This window comes from Helicoverpa zea, chromosome 15 (assembly GCF_022581195.2).
Source record: "Helicoverpa zea isolate HzStark_Cry1AcR chromosome 15, ilHelZeax1.1, whole genome shotgun sequence".
NCBI lineage: Eukaryota > Metazoa > Arthropoda > Insecta > Lepidoptera > Noctuidae > Helicoverpa > Helicoverpa zea.
In genome coordinates this window covers 8,868,092-8,890,686 of record NC_061466.1, presented here as the reverse complement: position 1 = coordinate 8,890,686, position 22,595 = coordinate 8,868,092, and the positions used below count along the sequence as shown (strand labels likewise).

General features: G+C 37.3%; 1 protein-coding gene and 10 non-coding genes across 11 annotated transcripts in view; 1 reads left to right on the top strand and 10 right to left on the bottom strand.

Annotated features, from left to right (window-relative positions):
• The window catches only part of LOC124636787, a 27,633-nt gene extending 5,044 nt beyond the window's left edge, over positions 1–22,589 (bottom strand). Inside the window, exons 1-10 of the mRNA XM_047172936.1 lie at positions 22,244–22,589; positions 17,153–17,951; positions 16,707–16,888; positions 16,424–16,541; positions 15,742–15,985; positions 12,400–12,630; positions 11,953–12,146; positions 2,437–3,229; positions 1,618–1,816; positions 260–487 (exon numbers count right to left, since the gene is read on the bottom strand). Coding sequence (XP_047028892.1) covers positions 260–487; positions 1,618–1,816; positions 2,437–3,229; positions 11,953–12,146; positions 12,400–12,630; positions 15,742–15,985; positions 16,424–16,541; positions 16,707–16,888; positions 17,153–17,951; positions 22,244–22,269 — 3,014 coding nt within the window. The 5' untranslated portion in view covers positions 22,270–22,589. The remainder of the gene's footprint in view (positions 1–259; positions 488–1,617; positions 1,817–2,436; positions 3,230–11,952; positions 12,147–12,399; positions 12,631–15,741; positions 15,986–16,423; positions 16,542–16,706; positions 16,889–17,152; positions 17,952–22,243) is intronic.
• LOC124637230 lies at positions 86–204 on the bottom strand. The gene has a single exon (XR_006985195.1). It is a non-coding gene; the product is annotated as a 5S ribosomal RNA (ribosomal RNA).
• On the top strand, positions 981–1,099 carry LOC124637229. The gene has a single exon (XR_006985194.1). It is a non-coding gene; the product is annotated as a 5S ribosomal RNA (ribosomal RNA).
• Positions 1,919–2,037, bottom strand: LOC124637236. Its single transcript, XR_006985200.1, has one exon. It is a non-coding gene; the product is annotated as a 5S ribosomal RNA (ribosomal RNA).
• LOC124637228 lies at positions 7,176–7,294 on the bottom strand. Its single transcript, XR_006985193.1, has one exon. It is a non-coding gene; the product is annotated as a 5S ribosomal RNA (ribosomal RNA).
• On the bottom strand, positions 7,676–7,794 carry LOC124637246. The gene has a single exon (XR_006985210.1). It is a non-coding gene; the product is annotated as a 5S ribosomal RNA (ribosomal RNA).
• Positions 8,222–8,340, bottom strand: LOC124637245. The gene has a single exon (XR_006985209.1). It is a non-coding gene; the product is annotated as a 5S ribosomal RNA (ribosomal RNA).
• LOC124637244 lies at positions 11,113–11,231 on the bottom strand. The gene has a single exon (XR_006985208.1). It is a non-coding gene; the product is annotated as a 5S ribosomal RNA (ribosomal RNA).
• LOC124637237 lies at positions 11,757–11,875 on the bottom strand. Its single transcript, XR_006985201.1, has one exon. It is a non-coding gene; the product is annotated as a 5S ribosomal RNA (ribosomal RNA).
• On the bottom strand, positions 12,754–12,872 carry LOC124637239. The gene has a single exon (XR_006985203.1). It is a non-coding gene; the product is annotated as a 5S ribosomal RNA (ribosomal RNA).
• Positions 14,216–14,334, bottom strand: LOC124637227. The gene has a single exon (XR_006985192.1). It is a non-coding gene; the product is annotated as a 5S ribosomal RNA (ribosomal RNA).
• Positions 22,590–22,595: the final 6 nt, after the last annotated feature.

The window sequence follows — 22,595 nt, the reverse complement described above, 5'->3', positions numbered from 1 at the left end:
GTAAAGAACAAAACTGAGCAAAAAAAAAAAAATTAAAATAAAAAGATATATCTTTTTGTTAGTCTGAATAAAAAAATAAGCAAAAAGCCAACGTCACGCGGTGTTCCCAGGCGGTCACCCATCCAAGTACTGACCGCGCCCGATGTTGCTTAACTTCGGTGATCGGACGAGAACCGGTGTATTCAACGTGGTATGGACGTTGGCGACAATAGAACCAAAATTGATGTTCATTATGTGCCAAGATGACGTCACTACTTACCTATTATCATCAGGCAAGGACATGGAGCGTCCGGTTTTTCGGTTGGCTTCGTAAATCCACTTCTCGTGTATCGCTACTAATGGTTTCACGTTCACGTTGGCAAGAATATCTTCTTCTATTTTGTATTTGAGGTTGTTCCGATCTTGGCCGGATTTGAGCGAGCAAGAGCTCATGCGATCCCTTGCGTCTTCACTTTCTGGCGAGTAAAAATCTGGCGGTGGAGTTATTCTGAAAAAAAAAACCATGGTTTATCAATAAATTATATATGAACTGAACAATATGAGATTTATTGTTTTCATTTAATACGAATAAATAAATATAAATAAGCGCCATCTACAATTATAATCATAGAACTACTTATTAAGGTCAAGTTCAAGCAACGCTGTTACAAGTTAGTTCATGACTTAATCACAGTGTGTGGCGCTAGTATCGCAATAAAAACATTTCCTGTTCTAAAAATTACTATTTGTATATTTTAGTGCTCTAACGGCACCATAAATATAGCAAGTGATTTGAATTTCGCGTATTCTATCTTGTCAGCACCAACACCGACGGTCAGCGTGACTGAAAAACCTTCTCATTATATCATTATGTTTTCTTAAACATCTCGGTAAGAACTTAGAATTTTGTAAATGCAGCGTGAGGTAATATTCCTGTATGGTCAGATATAGGAATATTAGAGATCATCAGAATACTGTATCTAAAGTTAGTCACGATTATCGCCAACGTCCATACCACGTTGAATACACCGGTTCTCGTCCGATCACCGAAGTTAAGCAACATCGGGCGCGGTCAGTACTTGGATGGGTGACCGCCTGGGAACACCGCGTGACGTTGGCTTTTTGATTTTTTATACCGCTTTTATTTTCAATGTGATTCCATTAATTTTGCATGAGCTAGGTAGGACGTGAAACGGTGTTTTCAACTTGGTATGGACGTTGACTAGCCGACTACTGTTCAACGGAACAATGACGTCAGTCGAGAACCTCATTACTAAACTCAGTATAAGTTAGTCACAATGGTATTAGGTACATAAATAAATACACCCCATTAGGGTCAATTTAAGTCATCACGAATGGAATGAATGAGCAACGTGACAGGCATATTCTTAATTTTCTCCACCAATCTAATCAACAACGAAGAAACAAAAAAAAAATTGTCTAAGCCACATTTAGATACTACTTAAACCGAATTGTGTCGTCACAAGCCGTTACTCCTGATGATTTAAGCGTTATATCTCAGTCAATAATTTGTAATGTTTTGTTGCAACAAAAAAATCGTTCCCCACGTGGTTTGCTTATCTAAAAGACCAATTAGAATCACTATTTTTTAAACCCTGTTATTCGACAATATCTTACCTACGGAGTCCGGTAAAGCTGTCGCGGGGAACTGCTCTATTTTCCGGGGAATTCTCCGGAGAACCGTTATCCGGAGTCGTTGGATGTTGCAGGTTATTGCTAGCCAAGTTACTCGCAGTATTCATGTTCACATTATCACATGACGTATTTATAGGCGTTGTTGGCGTCTCGAGAGATGAGTCCGTCATGGTTTTACGATCTGAAAAAAAAAAAAAAATGTTCAATAGTAAATTAAATAGAAGACAAAGTAACTCTCAGTTTAATTAAAGAAGATTGTTAAAATTTGAATGAAAAGCAAAAAAGCCAACGTCACGCGGTGTTCCCAGGCGGTCACCCATCCAAGTACTGACCGCGCCCGATGCTGCTTAACTTCGGTGATCGGACGAGAACCGGTGTATTCAACGTGGTATGGACGTTGGCATACGCTGGACCGTAATTTTTGTTCCCGTCCATTTTTATGACGTCATTTAAATAGGACCCCTACTTTGTGACGGGAAGGGTTGCTAAGAGGCACTTGTAGCTAAGAGCAAGCTAATTCACAAAGTAGTACTACGTAATAAAGTTAAATTTTTATTACCATAATCAACATGCTGTTTTTTTTTTTATCGGACGAGAACCGGTGTATTCAACGTGGTATGGACGTTGGCGAATGTTACACCGAATTTTGCGAAATCTATTAAACTCCGTAATTTTCTAAATTGTCAATGTAATTTTAGGTTTAAACCCTATGTTATTTTATAAATATCTTACCCCAAAAAATAACTAATATTTTAACACATAATTAATGACCCAAAAAATACAACAAGCAATAAATCTTACCTTTTTTTTCTGGCGTTATAGTAACATCTTTAGTATCAGGACTACGTTCTTTAGAACTCAAATCTCCAGACAGCCAAGCATTCTTCCTCAACTTATTACTGCGAGCAATCGGAGTGTTTGGCAAACTATAGTTCTTTATATCAAAATTATACGAAGACCTTTCATCACTATTGCGATCTTTCAACAAAGGTTTTATCGAATCAAAATTGTACTCAGGAACTTTGATATGAAGGGGTTTATAAGATTTAGGAGTGAAACTTCTACTGAGTTTTGTATGGGGGCGTTCAACGCTACTATTCTTCATACTATCATCATTAACAAAGTTAACAGTACGATTCGGACTGAAAATGCTACAGTACTCAGTAGAATCACTTCTGTGTAACGTTCCTGGGGATTCCATATCTTTGATTCTTGCTTTTATTTTTGCAATCGGCGTAGAACATGCGCTAGAGAAATCTTTGTCGGGTAAATGTTCGTATCTGACGATCGGAGCTAGATCGTTTGTTTCATCATCTGATGTTATGAAGCATTTTTCGGCCACAGACATAGAATTTACATGTGATTGCCTAATAGTTTCGTATAGAGGGCTTCCGTCGCTTTTGCTGCATTCTTTCTCACTTTCTGTGGAACTTTCTGGCATGTTATGAACTACGGCTTTGTGCTCTACGTTTTGTGGGCTTAGGCAGTCGGAGTCAGTTGGTGAGGTAGTGTCCCAGGCTGTTGAACTGAAGTTGGACCTCTTGTTTGGCAGTCGAGCTGGGATTATGATGTATCCAAGATCGTCGAGATTACGCTGCAAAATAAAAGAATACATAAAATTGCTACAATATACATTAAGGGCCGAATTTTAATTCATCAGTTAATTTCTATGTGGGAAATAAATATGTCGGATTGACATATCTATTGTATATAAAATGAAATCAAAATCAAAAGTCATTTATTCAAACTTGGCTGCAAAACAGCACTTTTCGAACGTCAAAAAAAAATAAATTACAAAAGACAGCCCCCAAAACGCCCACCCTTCACCACTTCCTATGTGTTTTTGCTGGGAAGAAGAAGTGGCGCAACAAACTCCCCAGCAACACATGTCTGTCTGTTCGGTTAGAAGAACCTTAAACATTGTTTGATATGTACATTTGTATACAATTTAATTTGTATATTACAAAAGAGGACAATACAGTAAAAATAATGTATATGTTACCGTAAGATTACAAACATCGTTAGATTACAATCTATCTCGAGAGATTGTAAACTGTCGAATTATTGTGAACCGTAACATCTGATTGCAATTTAACGCATTATTTTTCGCTATATTATAATCTATCGATGAGCAATTGTCAAATTGTCAACTGTCCGAAAGCTCTCTCTGATTGGTCAGTCTTTTTGTAAGATCGACCAATCACGACCAGCCGTTCTGTTCCCATGGAGTTCCCGTAGAGTTAGGAATGAAATAGAGGTGTCAGTTAAATAAAACTAACTAAATTAAAGACTTTCTTCGATTGTGCAACTAAGAACACTTAAAATGTTTGGCCATATCATCCGCAATGAAGACTCAATGGAACGATTAGTTGTGCAAGGGAGAATAGAAGGACAGCGTTCTCGTGGACGATCGCCAACCAGATGGACAGACCTCATAAAATCTGTAACATCAAGCTCAATTGTGGAGTGCGCACGGAACGCCACCAGCAGGGAGAAGTGGAGAGAAATCGCAAGGGCAGCCGCCAGAGACAATCCATGATCACGACCACTCTGCCAAGAGTGTCCGATTAAGAAGAAGTCAGTTAAATAAAATAAATGCTCTTCAAAAATTCTTCAAGTATTAAATTTATATAAAAATAACTCTTATAAAAATACAGTTAGGTATTTTGTCTTCAAATACAAACTAATATTTAAAAATAAAATAAAAGGGGTGCTAATTAAACAGGCTGCTTTTTAATATCATTATTCGCCCCCAAAAATGTATGTTGCCTTCTAAATTACTAAGTCAGCCACAATTAATAAAGCGTCGAGCATCTAAATAACACTATCTTAGCCACGAGTTATCTTCCACTCTAAATACAACTCAGCATGATGGTTATTTTTTTGCATCTAAATTTGTAGCATGCATTCTAACAGTAAACTTCTTAAATACTATTAAATGACATCATAAAAATATTTATTTACCTTCTAATTTTTTAACTCGTACCTACTGAGTTTTTTGTTTAAAATATAACACATCCCATATTAATTGACCCAGCATGGAAGTAAGCATGCAACATGCAGCAAGCATAACTTCTGTCACGACTCCGGCGCTGCGGGGCTCCGGCGGTCCCATGCGAGCTTATCGTCGCAGATGGTTTTCACGCTCACCACCGCAGCTTCGGCTTGCTGGCCGGCGGAGCCGGCCAGCCTCAGCCGCGGCGGCGAGCGCTGAAACTACCTGCGCCTCAGCTCGCAGGCCGCCTCGCCCCTCCGCGCCTACGCGGTTTTGAATTGCACTCTAGGGGTAGGGCAGACAAGACTACGTGGAGTCGGTTTTGCAGCGATTCGTTTTCGTCACTAACTTCAATTTTTAATACAATTTTTAATTGTGTGTAATTTGAGTCTTAAAAATTAAGTACAATTTTTGATTTTATAAAAAATTAAACCGTCACTTATTTTTGCACGTCAAAGAGCTGTGACACCGGGAGTTGCAAAGAACATTGTCTTTTTTGACGTTCTACCAATCAGCGCGCAAGATGCATTCCGTTCTACGCCAGTTGACAATTTGACCGCTCTACATCGCTCTCGATCTTACAAAAAGACTGACCAATCAGGGAGAGCTTTCGGACAGTTGACAATTTGACAATTTCTCATCGATAGATTATAATATAGCGAAAAATAATGCGTTAAATTGCAATCAGGTGTTACGGTTTACAATAATTCGACAGTTTACAATCTCTCGAGATAGATTGTAATCTAACGATGTTTGTAATCTTACGGTGACATATACACCACATGCTAGCCAGCACTCACCCTACATACCTTAACTAACTCAAGCATTGAATATGTTTGATGAACAGAAAATTATAGCCTCCAAATATTTACACTTAATAGAATATCAGGGAGTGCCCACCTACATGTGCTATTCTTTTGTAAACTAGTAAATTAGACCGCTCAGCCAGAACATATGTAAAATAAAAAGAGTTTACAAATAAAACCAAAAAAACTAATATATAGTCAGTAAGACGACCTGGCACCACAAGCAGCACCCGTTCACGAGCATAACGCGAGGATCAGCCATCGCCCCCCTCACACATTTTTGAGGGAGGGAGGCAACCCGACCGCCGACGCTACCGCAAGCAGTGCCGTCTAAGGGAGCATGACGTACTCACTGCTACACAACTTAATATCAAGATTAAATTATCAGTTCCCGCTAAGTAGTATTATTTACTAAAATCCAAAACAGAAAATTAATACAAAGAATGTATCTTGTCAATAATGTAAAAACATTAAAAAATAATAATTAAATAATAAATCAAAATAAAATAAATGTCATTGAGTCAAGAGATTGAATGGGAGAAATTTAAATTATCTAAATAATATAGCTAATATAGCTGTCTTGCGTTCATCATGGCGACCAACTATTTTTATCATTCAAATAATCATTGATGGTGTAATATGCCTTTTTTATAAGAACAGCCTTAATTTGTTCTTTGAATTTATTAAACGGCAGTTCTTGTAAGGTCAAAGGAAGCTTATTATAAAAACGAATACCTAAACCCAGAAATGTGTCATGCACTTTATGAAGCCGGTGATAGGGTACACACAGTTTATGCTTATTTCTAGTATTAATGCTATGGACTTCACTTTTTTTGGTATATAAATGTAGGTTCTGTCTAATATACATAATGTTGGCAAAGATGAACTGTGATGCTACAGTGAGAATACCAATTTCTTTAAACAACTCTCTGAGGGAAGTTCTGGTACCTAACTTGTATATAGCACGAATAGCACGTTTTTGTATAATAAATATATTCTCTATATCAGCGGCTTTGCCCCACAACAAAATACCGTAGGACATGACGCAGTGAAAATAGCTGAAATACACTAATCGCGCAGTGTCGACGTCAGTGAACTGTCTAACTTTTCTGACGGCATAGGCAGCAGAACTAAGCCTTCCCGCGAGGCTAGAAATATGTGAACCCCACTGAAGTTTTGTATCAACTGTTATACCCAAAAACACGGTAGATGCAACGGTTTGAAGAACCTCGTTGTTTAGGATAACATTAGGACCTAGGTTTTTTACATTAGGCAAAGTGAACTTAATGCATTTTGTTTTTTTAGCATTTAGTACTAAATTGTTTGTTGTAAACCAGTGCGTAACTGTTGAGTGTGCACTGTTTACGTCGTCAAATTGCTCTCTATTTCTGTCAACTTTGAAGATAAGAGATGTGTCATATAAAAATGTATGACACTTTTCGTTGTAATTTTATAACTCAAGAACGATCTCGCCCATGCAGACAAAATGTTCGGACTATTGAGTAATTAGATTGTTTATGTCAAGCTTGCACAAAATCGGTCGAGCGGTTCTTCATTTATCCATTATAAAATCGTGGAATTTATAGGTTGCGGAGCACGTACCGCGAGCCACTAGTTTTCTATACAAAAGCTGTCAAAAATCAAAACGTCTAACATATTCTTCGCATTAAAGTTTTGTGGCAATTACAAAACCCGCAATTAAATAAAAATGCATAAGAATCAGGTAAATAAAACCAAAAAGCCAACGTCACGCGGTGTTCCCAGGCGGTCACCCATCCAAGTACTGACCGCGCCCGATGTTGCTTAACTTCGGTGATCGGACGAGAACCGGTGTATTCAACGTGGTATGGACGTTGGCGAACACTAAACCGAATGTATTGTGTGGTCTCGTTTAATGACGTCATTTGAAATGGTTTCGGCATAGTGATAAAATATCCGGATGGAGACAGTGCGGTTTGTGGAGAAATAAAAAACAGTGTACCATAAGCCTACGCTTTTCTAGGTTTGTCAAGTGACATCCATCTTTATTGCGTTACTTTAACGGTTTACATACACATACTTAATGAGATTTATACTCTACTAAGAGTATCTGATTATGTATGCTGCTGAATAATTCTCTGTAACTATGTATTAGTATCCTCATCATTTTAGGATATTTATATAGGTACTAGACATCAAAATAATTAGTGGTGAAGGAAGTTGGCCTAATCAAAATTAAATTTAAATGTCCTATGCAAAAAGCCAACGTCACGCGGTGTTCCCAGGCGGTCACCCATCCAAGTACTGACCGCGCCCGATGTTGCTTAACTTCGGTGATCGGACGAGAACCGGTGTATTCAACGTGGTATGGACGTTGGCATACGCAGGTCCGAATTTTGTGTACCGTATCGTTTCGATGACGTCATTTTAAACGGTTCTTATTTCGGGATGGTGATAAAAACTCCGAATAGAAACAGTGCAATTAAGCGATTTTACACCATATTTCTAAGGAAATAAAGAACGAATTGCACGATAAGCACTCGCTTTGAGTAGGTTCGTCAGACGACTGCCATCTTTAAAATGTAACTCATTAGGTACAAGTACCCACAATGAGATGTATTGTATACTTTACTTCATATCCTATTGTGTATTCAGTAAAACACCCAATAATAATTCTCTAAAATAAATTAGCATCGTCACTGTAATAGGATATTTGCTAAGCGTATGCAGGTATTTGACATAAAAATTGAGAGTGGTGAAAAAAATTGGCGGAACCAAAATGAAGTTTAAATTGTCACATGCAAAAAGCCAACGTCACGCGGTGTTCCCAGGCGGTCACCCATCCAAGTACTGACCGCGCCCGATGTTGCTTAACTTCGGTGATCGGACGAGAACCGGTGTATTCAACGTGGTATGGACGTTGGCATACACGTGACCGAATTTTGTGTTCGGTACCGATTACATGTAATAAAGTGTTGAAGATTTCGGATAGAAACAGAGTGCGCGCAAAAGATTTAACACCATATTTCAAAGGGAATAAAGATGAATGCGCGCTTTTCTGAGGTTTGTTAAGCAATTACCATCTGTATTGCGTACCCTACTTGCTCTAAATGTGCATTACTGGATCCTTACTCTTTTCTATGAATACTAAAACATATATGTATATTTTCAAGAGTTTGTTTGAATTGTGCTGTTGTAGTCACAATCTTTAGATAATATACCGAAACAATTTTTGAAAATTCACTTCAATTGAATGGTCACGTTATCGATTTTGTTTTGTATCTTAACGTGGGAAGTAGTTCTCTGGGGGGGAGGGGTGAAACCGTGGAATACAGCTAGCGGGATATATTATGTATTGTTATGTACTAAGCTTTAAGTATAAGTAAATTCTTTTATAATTGATCCACAGTTACATTCGCAAATCACTTCTTAATGTAATGAGGTAGATGAATATACACTCTTTTGCAAAAAAAGCGGGCACCTATGCGAAATCTTGGTTTTAAGGACTTCACGTGTATTTCAAAGGGTTTTGATGACTGCAGTATGTTGCTAGCATCAAAAGGATTAGCCAAGCATGCGTGAGAGTGTATTCTAAATTTGAATTTTGTACAATTGCTAAAAAACTGGTTAAACGGTAACTTGAACTAACTCTTGGTAGAAAGTTCGTGGGCTTTTTGAAAAGTTTTTGACGTGATTTTCAGAAAACTGATGATGCAGTTTTAATAAATGATTAATGTACCTTTCTGTTACATCAAAACATTTTGAAAAACTATGCGTATTTGATAAAATTTTCACCTGCTCTAAATGGTATAGGCTGATGATTGAGGGCAATTTTAGGAGTTTCGATTTTTTTGTGTAAAGCGTTCTATTCTTTAGATATTGTACCCACGCGGTTTAAAATATCCCTTTCTCATAAATAAACACAATTTAGAGTAGTGTCAGTACTTTGGGCTGCGACAAAACCAATTTAAAGTTAGCAGTGCCGTTTTCAACTCGTCTCCTATTAGACATTGACGTTCTGAAAATTTTTGAAATTCTACATAATACAGAAAATAACGCATAAACTGTGAGCACGAGGTCTTAAGGTCTCGTAATCACTGATTTTTAAATAACCCCGCCTCTTGGGAAACCCCGTAGACCTCTGAAGATCTATGATTCTGAGCGTTCAAATAGCGGGTTTTCATTCCACGGACATTTTATTAAATAAACCTGCCTGCTCTGAGGTTTTCTGGTATCTACAGCACTTTTCTGCTTAAATCATAACAATAATTGGCTACCTGAAGCCAAGACCAATAATAGGGTTGTTTCCAATTTTCGAAAATCTATTTAAATAGCTTCTAAATAGTTTAAAGATCACCCCTCCTATAATTTTGCATCTTAAATCTCTTTACTTTTTATGTATTCGATTTTTTTCTATTTTTCTTAAAACATTGCCCAGAAAACGCTCGATCACGTGACTGTGACGTCAGAGTCTACTATGTGTTCCTTTACACTTTGCACATCTAAAGAGAAGAAACTAATTAGAAAAAACTCATTGATTTTTAAATTTTAATAATGTATTCTTATAATATAGATACAAAAACAAATATTTTAAACATTTAAATTATTTTTAAACATTGGGCACAAAAGAAAATACCTGTAATGTTTTGAGTTGTGTACGCGGTTAAATAAAACTGTGCAAAGGAACGTAAAGTTTGTGTTTATTATTGAGGTTATATTTGTGTTATCTTGGTTATTTGCAAAGAATTGAGCTACAATAAAACTATCAGCTTCAATAAATCCTTTCTCCATAATTCTTTTCTAAGTTTCTTTCGCTCAAATACAAATAAAAACTGAAGAAAACAACACAACCATTCTCAGGTTATACCTGTCACAGACTGTCACTGTCAAATACTTGTCATTGTCAATGTAAAGTGACGACATCGGACTCGATTCGCCGTTTTCAAGGGCGTGACGTAATAGACGATAAATTTAAATTTCATAAATTATTTAAAAATTATGTGGTCAGTTATTATTAATATAATATAGCTTATCGTGTTTCTATTTTTGTGAACTTTCGGTGCATATACCTATTTTTAATTGACTGAATACTAGGAAACAACCCTATTGGCTTTAGGCTCAATTCACACCAAAAGAGCGGCGAAGGGCAGCGAAGCGAAGCGCGGTTTGAGTGTCATTTGAATTTTTACTTTATTCCCATTATTGTCGCGCGGATGCCCGCGACTCGTTCGAGTTTGTCATGCAAAAATATACATTATAGTAATGGGAATAAAGTAAAAATTCAAATGACACTCAAACCGCGCTTCGCTTCGCTGCCCTTCGCCGCTCTTTTGGTGTGAATTGAGCCTTAGAATACACTCTCACGCATGCTTGGCTAACCCTTTTGATGTTAGTAACATACTACAGTCATTAAAACCCTTTGAAATACACGTGAAGTTCCTAAAACCAAGATTTCGCATAGGTGCCCGCTTTTTTTGCAAAAGAGTTTATATACAAGGGTCATTTTTATCAGTTCTGTGTGTTCTAATTTCTAATGACATTGTGGTTCTTACGCGTAACGTTTGATTGTAGGTCAGATAAGTTTATTTTGTCATGAATTTAATAACGCAGTAATTTAAGCGTAGCCGTCGCCGCGCATAGAAAGAACAGAAAAATTCAGTAACTTAAGTTAAAAAAAAAAAATCAGCAAAAGCAAAAAGCCAACGTCACGCGGTGTTCCCAGGCGGTCACCCATCCAAGTACTGACCGCGCCCGATGTTGCTTAACTTCGGTGATCGGACGAGAACCGGTGTATTCAACGTGGTATGGACGTTGGCGAACACTGAACCGAATTTAGTGTATGGTATCGTGTATTTTGAAAGGCGTCGGTGGTGTGATAAAGTGATAAAGATTTCTGATTGAAACTGAATACGAGCAAGCAATTTAACACCATATTTCTAAGGGAATAGAAGTGTAGGCACTCTTTTTAGAGGTTCGTGAAGCAAATTGCTTTTTGTATTGCGTAACCATTTCGGTTTAAATATGCATTATGGCCTATGGGAATCTTACCTTTTCTATACTTATCATTGTAGTGAGCAATCTTAAGCTGTACTGAACCAATTTTTAAAATTCTTTTACCAACAGAATGGTCACTATCTGTGAGTGTCATTTACGTTGTTTTTTTTTTATACTAACATGGGAAGTAGTTCCTTCGGAACGCGGGTGAAACCGAGAAATACAGTCAGTATACATCCCGTATTGTTGTGTACTTAGAAAATTTCAACTTTGCCGTTGCAGTGCATAGACAGAACAAGAAAATTCGATAACATAGATTAAACAAAATGTAAATCAGCACAGCAAAAAGCCAACGTCACGCGGTGTTCCCAGGCGGTCACCCATCCAAGTACTGACCGCGCCCGATGTTGCTTAACTTCGGTGATCGGACGAGAACCGGTGTATTCAACGTGGTATGGACGTTAGCACACGTACACTAAGCCGAATTTCTAATTCAGTATCGGTATGAAGTACTTTTCGATGAATAATTTGAGATTATTTTACCTTAGCATTTTGTAGAGTATTCCGCAAAGATTCCAGATCTATTCGTTCGTAACGCTGAAGCGTTAATCCAGATTCGAGCAAGGATAGAAGACTTCCCGGATATGTGCCGTCTTTTGGTAGGATTATACCTGTTTTCCATAGTGTATACTGTTCTTTCAGTTTTTCATAAGATAAATTCTTCCATGGCATGGAGGCTAGAAAATGAAAAAGCAAATACATAGTAGTTACCAGTTTAACCCAATTAAAATTATTTTACAAGTTTTCTAGACTTAAGATGCGTGTACAGAGGAAATAGCTATGACTCAAACCAAAACATGATTTGTATAAAAAAAAACAATAGACCAACTAAATGTGTGATAGTCAAAGCGTAGCACACTTTACTTATTTAAAAGATTTAAAATTTTCATACATGTGTATACCAAATAATAAATGACTTTTAAAACTTACCATTACAGCCCTCCCACAAAACCAGACATAGAGAATAAACATCACTTTTAGAACACGGATACACCATTCCCTCTTCATCGGGCACAAACAACTCTGGTGCTTGCCATCTAAAGCGGTCAGAGTTCTGGTACAGATTGTAATCTTTGGGAACTGCATTGGAGATCATGTAGGTTTCTGACGGATGAGCTGATATGAGAGGCTCGAATTCCGCTACGTCTTTTGGACTGTTATCTGTAATTAAAAGTATGAAAGTCACTGCTTAGTTTTATGTATGTTGTGAGAGACTATTTTTGTCTTAGTAAAATAAAGTGAACAAAACAATACCTGTGAAAATTACATAAAATTAATGCAAAAAGCCAACGTCACGCGGTGTTCCCAGGCGGTCACCCATCCAAGTACTGACCGCGCCCGATGTTGCTTAACTTCGGTGATCGGACGAGAACCGGTGTATTCAACGTGGTATGGACGTTGGCATACGCAAAACCGAATTTTGTGTTTGGTATCGTTCTTATGACGTCATTGTAAAACAGTTTTTATTTTTTTCCATTGCACAGTGTTTGATTTGACTCAAAAAATTTCCCTATGCTGTTTGTCGCATAAATAAATCAAGGAATGTCTTTAAAATGGAAGAGTAGAACACCCACGTGTCTATTTCATATACTTTTTTCTATAAAAAATAATATCAATTTCATAACCTTGACCTAGAAAAATCAATAAAAAAATTGTGTAAGCGTAACTAATTACGATAAATATATTTTTTTGATATAGTTCCATGAAGGATCATTTGGCGCTTATTCCCCAGTTTAGATTTTTGAATTATCACCTTTGGTCACTGAGTTATTATTATTTTTTCAGATTTATGTTTTTATTTTTTTTCCCATAAATGACTCAAAAGTGCGGCTTGTGAGTAGCACTCAAAGATTGTTCTCAATTAGGTCTATTTTTGATAAAAAAACACGTTCCACTATCGCGGCGGCGGCTAAATTGATATTATTTTTTATAAAAAAAAGTATATGAAATAGACACGTGGGTGTTCTACTCTTCCATTTTAAACACATTCCTTGATTCATTTATGCGACAAACAGCATAGGATTTTTTTTTTTGAGTGAAATCAAACACTGTGATTGTGATAATGATAACAAAATAAGGGTCTTTGGAAAAAAAGATGAGTACAGGTAGTTATGATAAAGGATTCTGCTTTCAGAGATTCTACAAGCGATTTCAATCTTTATTACGGAACCCATTCGGTGTTTAAATGCGCACCACGATAATTTCATCGGATATTTTATTATTCTTGTACAGCTGATAATATATTACCGCAGCCGTTACTGTTACATGAAATGAAACTAGCTCAGGCAAAAACTGTTTATATGTAGTGAAAAATACAGTATTCGTTAGTTTCGAAACTATTCTCTAAAATAAAATTAGCAAATGCAAAAAGCCAACGTCACGCGGTGTTCCCAGGCGGTCACCCATCCAAGTACTGACCGCGCCCGATGTTAGTTGGACCGCAACCTCTGTTCCCTTACATTTTTATGACGTCGTTTCAATTGATACCCATATTTGTTTCCTTATTTTGTGATACTAAAGGTTGGTTATTTCACACTATAAGTACTGAAAAGTGTAACAAAGTTCAATAATTTTTTCATTAACCATCATGCTGTTTTTTTATCTCTCTTTACCCTTCGACTTTTTTACGTCACAAAATCGGCGAAAAGTCATGTTTTACAGTGTGTAGTTGTTGTGCACCTAAAATATAATATTCAAGTTTGGGCAATGGAAATACAAGTTTAAAATATAATTAGCAAATGCAAAAAGCCAACGTCACGCGGTGTTCCCAGGCGGTCACCCATCCAAGTACTGACCGCGCCCGATGTTGCTTAACTTCGGTGATCGGACGAGAACCGGTGTATTCAACGTGGTATGGACGTTGGCATACGCTAAGCGGAATTTAATATTGAGATGTTTGAATATAAAAATACTTTTTTTTTTCTATCTATTTTTTTTCAAGGAAAATATTTTATTCTTTTGCCGTTCAATCAAAAATAGTATATAAGATTCTAAGTACGTATAGGCTAATTTATTATGTTTAAAATTGATTTTCAGAGAGAAAATCTTCAGTCATTCACAACTTGGCTACCGATAAATGCTAAATGCAGGTACCTATGTACAAAACATAAAATTGCAACATAAAAATGCGGGCTATTGTTAACAAACTTGAAAAAATCATTAACATACCTAAACTATTACTACAACAGCTGTTCGCACAAGTAACAAAAAACAAGCCACATCTTTTAATTTTCATAATTAACCGTTTACGTAACGTTTGAGATACGTTTCTTATGCAGTTACCTACCGTACGATTTTACTACGGACCGTTTCATTGTATTACACGCGTTTAAGATCTACAGTTAAATGAATTAATCAACACCGCATTATGATCTGTTATGGCTATTTATATCAGCACAATGGTCATTTGAATTAATTTGATTGCATGGAACGTATATTTTTTCTCAACGTCTCATACGTATTATTATTCCGTCGTTATCATGCATGTTAGGCACATTTTTAAAGAATTAAATGCTTTGCCTTGAAGGCAGGTAGAACAATGGAAATGTACTGACAATTATGAATGAATGCTTCCTTACAATTTATGCCTGCAAGCCTTTTTATAACAATACGTAAATGATTTCAGCTGAGTCGGCATGACAACAGCTGTCGTTCAGTTTAGTTAGACAAAGAAAGATGTTTTCGATACAGTTCAAGTACACACAGACTTGCAAGACGCTGCACTTTTTTAACCTTGAATAATCTTTCGTCTTGACCAAAAGTATTAAGAACCTAATATTCTCGGTATTCTGTATGTTCTTGACTTTTATCGGATACCAATTTTGTTACGCTTCACGACCGAAATTGTAACATATTTATACAAGAGGTATACATCGTGCACACAAATGTTAACTCCTTTTTTTTTTTAACGACGTCAAAAATCATCAAATGACCCCTCCCGTTGTGGGCTAGCAGCGGTGAGGGAGTGTCAGACTCTTATGACTAAAAACCGTCGTGTTCCGTCATAGGCCTTTTATGTACAAGGGCCGCGGTATCTCTTTCGAACAACCCGCAGCAAATGTTAACTCCTCAAAAAAACTTCAGAATTACAAAAATTACAATTACCTTCCTTAAACTTTATAAAGACAACTAATGTGATAAAGGGAAAGAATTGTATTTTTGTTTGTAATGTATATACTTTCACTGTTGGAAAGCTATCCCAGTACGGGCAGTAGTTCCCCCGGGACGCGTGAGAAAATCGCGGGAAAACAGCTAGTAAAAACGAAAACTTACCTTCAATATTGACATACTGCGGTTCAGGCGAGTAATTATTATAGAGTTTAGGCAGCCTCTTCTCAGGTCTATCGAGCTTCATACAAGAGCCCACATCTGCCAGTTTCGCGGCATCATGGTTCGTGATCATTACACTGGCGCTGGATAGCTCCGTGTGAAGAAACCCTTGCATGCGTAGGAAGACCAGAGCGTTGGCGATGTCGAGGGCATATTGTACTGCCGTTTGTGCGCTTAGGATGCGACCCTGGAAAGTGAAGATGTTGGAAAATAAGATTTATAAAACACAAAGCTATTCCTGGTAGGCATAATGATTATTTGCACTAATGTCAAACTTTCTTCATCCCCTTTTCAAAGAAAATTTGACGTGTAAAAGTGTTAATTCAAACCGATTTGCAAAAGTAAATATAATTGATCATAGAAATTAAGTGTATGATTAACAAGAATGAAGGGTGTATTTCTTCATATACTTTAGGTATCTAAGATTTTAATTAAATAAATAACAAACCCTGGTGATTCAATCAGTCAATCAATCCACTTACCCAGATTCAATCCTATGCAAACTGAATAGAATAGTTGAAAGATTAATGACAAAACCTTTTCGTACATTATTTAAACTTAATGACCCATACAAGTACATATTAAAAAGCCAACTATTGTAAAGAAACAATATCAATGGGTTTACCTGCACATGTAGAATGCCGTAGAGTGAATCTACGCATCGTTCGCAGATCATATGCACATTGCCGTGAATGTCTGGATAGAGTCCCATTAGAAGTATGATATTAGGGTGGCGACACTTTCTAAAACAAACGAACATCTAAGTAGACTTCAAGTGAAATCATCTACATTTTTAAATAACGGGTGAGACTCTTTGCCACACTTCATAAAACGGACAATGACATCCAAAAATAACATTCAAGACACACCTAAAAAAGGCTTTACGATAGAATGACGTAAGATCTTACCTCAGTATATTTATCTCCATGTTCCGTTTCTTCCTAACATGCTCAATGGTGACACCGTTTAATTTCTTTATCTGCACGGGAACCACGCCCCATTTCCCGAGGTTCCATACTTTATTTCTATCTACCGTCACGTCGAGGTTGCTTGCGCTTGCTATCGGCAAACCATAAGCACTCGTATCGCTCTAAAAGTAATCACCAAGTAAGAAAACAGGAAAAAGATTGCATTTCAGACTCAGACGATGACTCATTTTCAGGGAAAGAATCTCACTGGGGATTTAACGTTAAAATCTTACAATACCAAATCAATCGTGATCAATCATCTGCAACAATGTCACTATCTAAATTGCGACTAGAAAAATTGATACCGTTTTGTTCGATTTCACGGCCAATCCTGCAGACAATACTTATAAACAAATAGAAGTCGGGCATTGCCCCAACAAACATACTTTACTATCGTCGGACTTGCTCGTATTCGGCGACCGGACCTGCAGTTGCTCGTCGGCCCACTGATCCAAGTTTTTCAATTCACTCATCACTTCCCACAGCTTCTCGTCCGACCCGTGCTTCTTAGGACTCAACTCAGCACTGTGATTAGAAACTTGAACATCTCCCGCAGCTTTCAACCCGTCGACGTCATCCTCTTCACTCCTCTGACGATCTAAGAAATTCCTCACATCAAAAGGTAAAGAATTATTCTTATAAAATGTAGGCGGTGAATCTGGCTGGTCATCGTCTTTAAATTCTATGTGTTTCTGAACTAAGAAGTCCATGTCTGGAGATCTACTTATTCTGTGCTGTGATATACGCTTGTATTTTTGTGGTTCAGAATACGACGACGTCGTCGGGTAAACATTCCCAGGCATAAACACCTGATTTTGGAATAAAAACTGTATGTTCGGAACTCCTCCGTAAACTGTTCGTTCAGGGGTCGTACTTCGAGCGCGTTTTTGCGTTTTCTTTTTGTACTTAACGGCTGATTTCTTTTCATAATTGAAAGTGTTGTCATGGTCTGCGGTGCAGTCGGTACAAGAGACGGGTAAGGAATGTCTGCCGCATTTTTTCTTTACTGACGTTTCTTGCGGTTCCTTGCTTCCTATGGATCTCCTTGCTTGGAACTCGGCTAAGTCTCGTTTATATTCCTCTGTGCGAATGGTGCCGATTTGTGTTGTGCTGTGGGCACATTGTGCTTCGGGCGTTGAGGGGTCGGAGCCCACACTGTGATGAGTGGTTACAGTCACGCGCTCCCTGCCAACAAAGTATATAGAAAATGAGCCGAATACAAATAATTTACAAACAGAAAACAATTTGACGCTTTTAACCAGAAAACCCACAAGCTGTCATCAAACATAACTACAAATTACTCGACAGTTATCATAGCTTGATCTTTTTTGAGTCTTAAAGAGGCTCACAGTCGAAACTTTTTTAAGTAAGGCGTTAAAACCAACAATGGTCTGAGAAAAAACGGCAACAATATAAAAGTACAAATAACAGCAACTAATGGTAGTTCGGACGTCATTCAGCCAGCAAAAGCGTGGGACAGTCGCGGGTCACCGACGCCAAGCAACGAGATCTACTCGAAATAAGTGGGAATTTTGTATCGAATCTTAATAATTCTAACGCTTTCGGAAATTCTATGACATAATATTATTAGGCAAGGTAACAGTAGAGTACATAATAAAATAGATGATTGGCAAGGATTAATTGTGAACAGTAAATGTAAGATACTTGAAACAATCGAAAGTTTCCTCAACAAACTTTTTTTTATTATCATGACCATGCCAAATCGGCTATTTCTGACCACGCTTAGCAACAAGGTTTCGATTAAATAATAGCTAGTAGCCAAAAAACAACAATGAAGTCAACAGATAAGAGCAAAATAAGAGGCGATTATAATCACGGAGTAACAACGAACGCTGGATTGATACACTTTTACCGATTAGCAATTTGATCAGGCTCGCAAATTTGTTCCCAGGCATTGTACATCTGACATCAAATTGATATCTTGTGAAACAGCTCATAGATCCAATAAACTGATAGATCGTGTCTGACAAAGACTAGTTATATCAGTGAGGTGTCTAAGCACAAAATTTTTTGAAAGAGAAAATACAGACATTCTAGAATCTAGATATTGTCATTTTGATACTCTCTTTTGGTCACGCTCACAAGTTTTTGTCAACGGAGGCGAGTGGAGAAAGGAATTTCTTTTATATTTTAAAGGTAGTTCGAAAAATAATTCAAAACGTGCTATTAGTGTCCCCCGTTCGCTTATTAATGGGTGTTGTGACTTCAACGGCTACTACAGTTTTCGTGTTTCAATGATTGATTTCCCGGTAGTATCACAGCAACTACGGAATTCAAACAATGTTGGTTCACACACAGATTTATTGAGCTATCAAAGTAAAAGTGCTTCAGTAATGACGGCACTTAATCTCATGTGACCTATTGGACACCACTTAACAGAACACTTTCCAGTTCGTGGCCTCAGCCATAAAAACAGTTTCAGCAACATTTGTGCTTTGTTCACCAAGTTCTTTGTTACCCCAGAAAACTTCAAAGTCATTCATTGTAATCTCCGATACGCCGGAACTTATAACAAAGCTATATTTTATAATCTCGATACAAACAATACATTACATAATATTATAATTAAACTAGAAAGCACGTAGCTCCAGCCCATATCTAGTGACACGATAATGCTTACATAAATAAGAAGCTGTCTACCCAACAATTTTAGTTATTTGTAAAGCAATAAGAGAACTTCGGTTGGCTATCACAAATAAGTTTGGTGAAAGTGAAATTTCAATAATACTGTTTTAGAGCCATTGAAAGGCTTCAGATTGAATCGAACCAGTAATTAATGGAGGCATCAATCACGACGGGCGTACTACGAGATATTCCTTTGTAGTTACTTTTTCGAAATTACTCAGTCGTGCGCAATGAATGAAGCAATAGAAAATAACATGGACACTAATTTTTTATCAGTTCCTGTGTGTTTGATTTGAATAAACGAAAGTATTGTGAGCCTTCATGTAACCCGAGAACCTAGCTAAGCAAAAGAAAGTAGGTAATTTGTCTTTTTTCTATTTGTTTGAAAGCTGAGTCAAGAATCTTTCAGTTTCTAGATACCTACTTTGATTGATTATCTCGTTAAAATGTAGAACAGTCTGTCGCGACACTTTCAATCCTTGTTAAGTTTACTACTTTGGTCTATTTAGACGTAACAATGAGTCATTGTGTTGCGAAGAGTTACTATGAGAATTTACGAAACCCTCCAGGAATCTCAGCATTCAGAGTTTAGAAGATGAAAGGGTAAATAAAAATAAGGACTTAGACTCCATGTCAGGGAATGATGAGAGCTGAAGATTAAACACAGCGGCAAGTCAGGCGTGTCGATGCTGTACACAAGCCTCTTTCGAGAATTCTTTCTTGGATCCTGACAATAAGTTTTACAAGCTTGTGTACATTCAAGATTTTTGATTCATCGGGAAGACAATTAACCGTTGAAGCTCCTCACACCCCACAGTAAAGGAATGATCCTCCAAAGTTGGGTGATGTCTTATGGGCTATTGCCGACAGTCGCGAAAACTTTAATTGCACGGTAGTGTGGGATACAAAAATGTTCGGCGATTGAGTGACGACTTATTCTAAAAAGAGGATGAATGAGTCCTTTTGAAAACAAACAGTGGTGTTATACATGTTGTAGTATTGTCGAATTTCGCCTAGCTATCGATATAGTTTTTAGGAACGGTAAAACAGTAGCTGTGTTTAACGAAACATAAACGTTACGTTCATATAAGGAAGTAGTAACGTAAGTGAATTATGTATCAGAAAAACAACAGGCAGTATGTTAGTTTAGTTTTATGCAACTTACGCTTATTTTCAGGTAGGTATGTGGTTACATTATAAGTAATTATTTCTAATTCGCACCTTATTCTTATTACGCGAGCTAAGTAGCGTTAGATTCTAGACTCTAGACAGAATTTCCAAGTGATTAGGAAAGGATTTGACTGGATGTGCTTCTATGATTTCATTACAAAATAGGGGACATAGTAAAAAATACTTATTGATATAGGAAAATCGAAGTGACGAAAAGGGTAGGGTAGTACTACACCGGACCGTGTTTTATTGATTCGGATTGGTCTAAAAATCTACCGATTGGGAAGCAAAAACACGTCGGTCGGGTGTACTACCCGAAGTGGGTTGGAAAAAAAAAGGGAAGTAGGTATATAGGTATGTAGTTCTATCGGGACGCGCGGGTGAAACAGCAGACCAAAGCTAATATTATAAGCGTGTCTGGCTGTCCAAAACTACTGAAACGATTAAAATGAAATTTGGTACACAGATGATCCAGATAGAGCCTGAGAAGGGACATAGTCTACTGGTTATCAATGTTATGGCGAGGGAATAGAGTTCCTTCGGGAACCGCGGTGAACAGCTAATACCTGAGACGCTTAGGTGCTTCTATGGGGTTTCTGATCAGAATCATAGTAGAATAAGTAACTTTTTCACTATTCCATTATTATATATTTTTACGTGCTTCCTAGACAGTTTTTGTGACTGTCAATATTTTAGCCGTAAAAAAGTAGGCTAGAAATGAAACAGGTGAGCAATGGTTAACGAACCTAAGCCTCAAAGTCAACGAACTTTCAACTTTCGAACTAATTCAAGCAATATTGTTTTTTAATCCTTTAAACACAGTCAGTAGGTATTATGCTATGCAGGTTTTTTTTAACAATAAAATGAAATCAAGGAATGGTCTCCAGTTGCCAGAAACTCCAAGATACACTTACGATAAAATCCAAAAACTGACTAAACTAGACCTGTGGTTTGATCTAGATTCCGCAGCAATAATTAAGTTAAATTAACTGCATTCACCTGTGATTCGTTTTGGCAATAGGTTTACGTACAAAGCTTTGGCCTCTATTGGAATGAAATCAAATCTATTGTGGGTACAGTTCCGATGATTCAACGTTAGGTAGACTACTTACATCATCCTGGGCGCATTGTGCATGTTCCATTGTAATCGACATTTTTGTTCACTTTACGGCCCAAAAGTAACTGTTCGAGCAATCATCTGGTACAAAAACCGCATGACCAATTCCATTTTTACGTACGATATAATTTTGTTTGGTGAATCGATCTATTTTACGCTACGTAGCGCCATCTCAAGTCTATTGTGTGGAATTTATTGAGATGGAAAAATAATTATAGTTCGGCCATTCAGAGAATGCGTTCCTGACACGTCGCGATTGAACTGACGACGTAACTACATTCATTGATTATTGATATAATAATGTTGTTTTAATGCTCCTCAATTGTTAAAACGGTAAACAACCAGCAAAAATATTTTTATCGTAACTGCAACGCCATTGCAAAGTTACGTCGTCAGTTCAATCGCGACGTGTCAGGAACGCATTCTCTGAATGGCCGAACTATACCTACTTTTAATAAATATTAACATCACTGATAGAAGTCATGCTTTTTTATGACACAAATTAATCTTATGAATAGAAAAATAACAAAATACAAGTACTTACCGGCGCAACCACTTAAAAACTCCCATTTCCTGCAAAGAATCCACTTTTTGTTCGAAAATGTTCGCACAGTCAACAAGCCGTCTGCAATTAGCAACTAAATAACATTTATCGAATATAAATATAAGTTTTTATAAACTAAAACGGAAGGTCCGACGAAGCTAGGAACACGCGGAACATTACCGGCGCGTTACAAGTCCGATCGTTATAAAAAACGACTAGCAGCAATGACCGCCGATATATTGTGCGGTCAGACAAAACATCACGAACAACGCGCCATTCGCAATAAGTTGAATTTGGTTTTTTGTACAAATTACTTTTCGTTGCGCTCCGGTGATCCACTTCATGCGCGCCG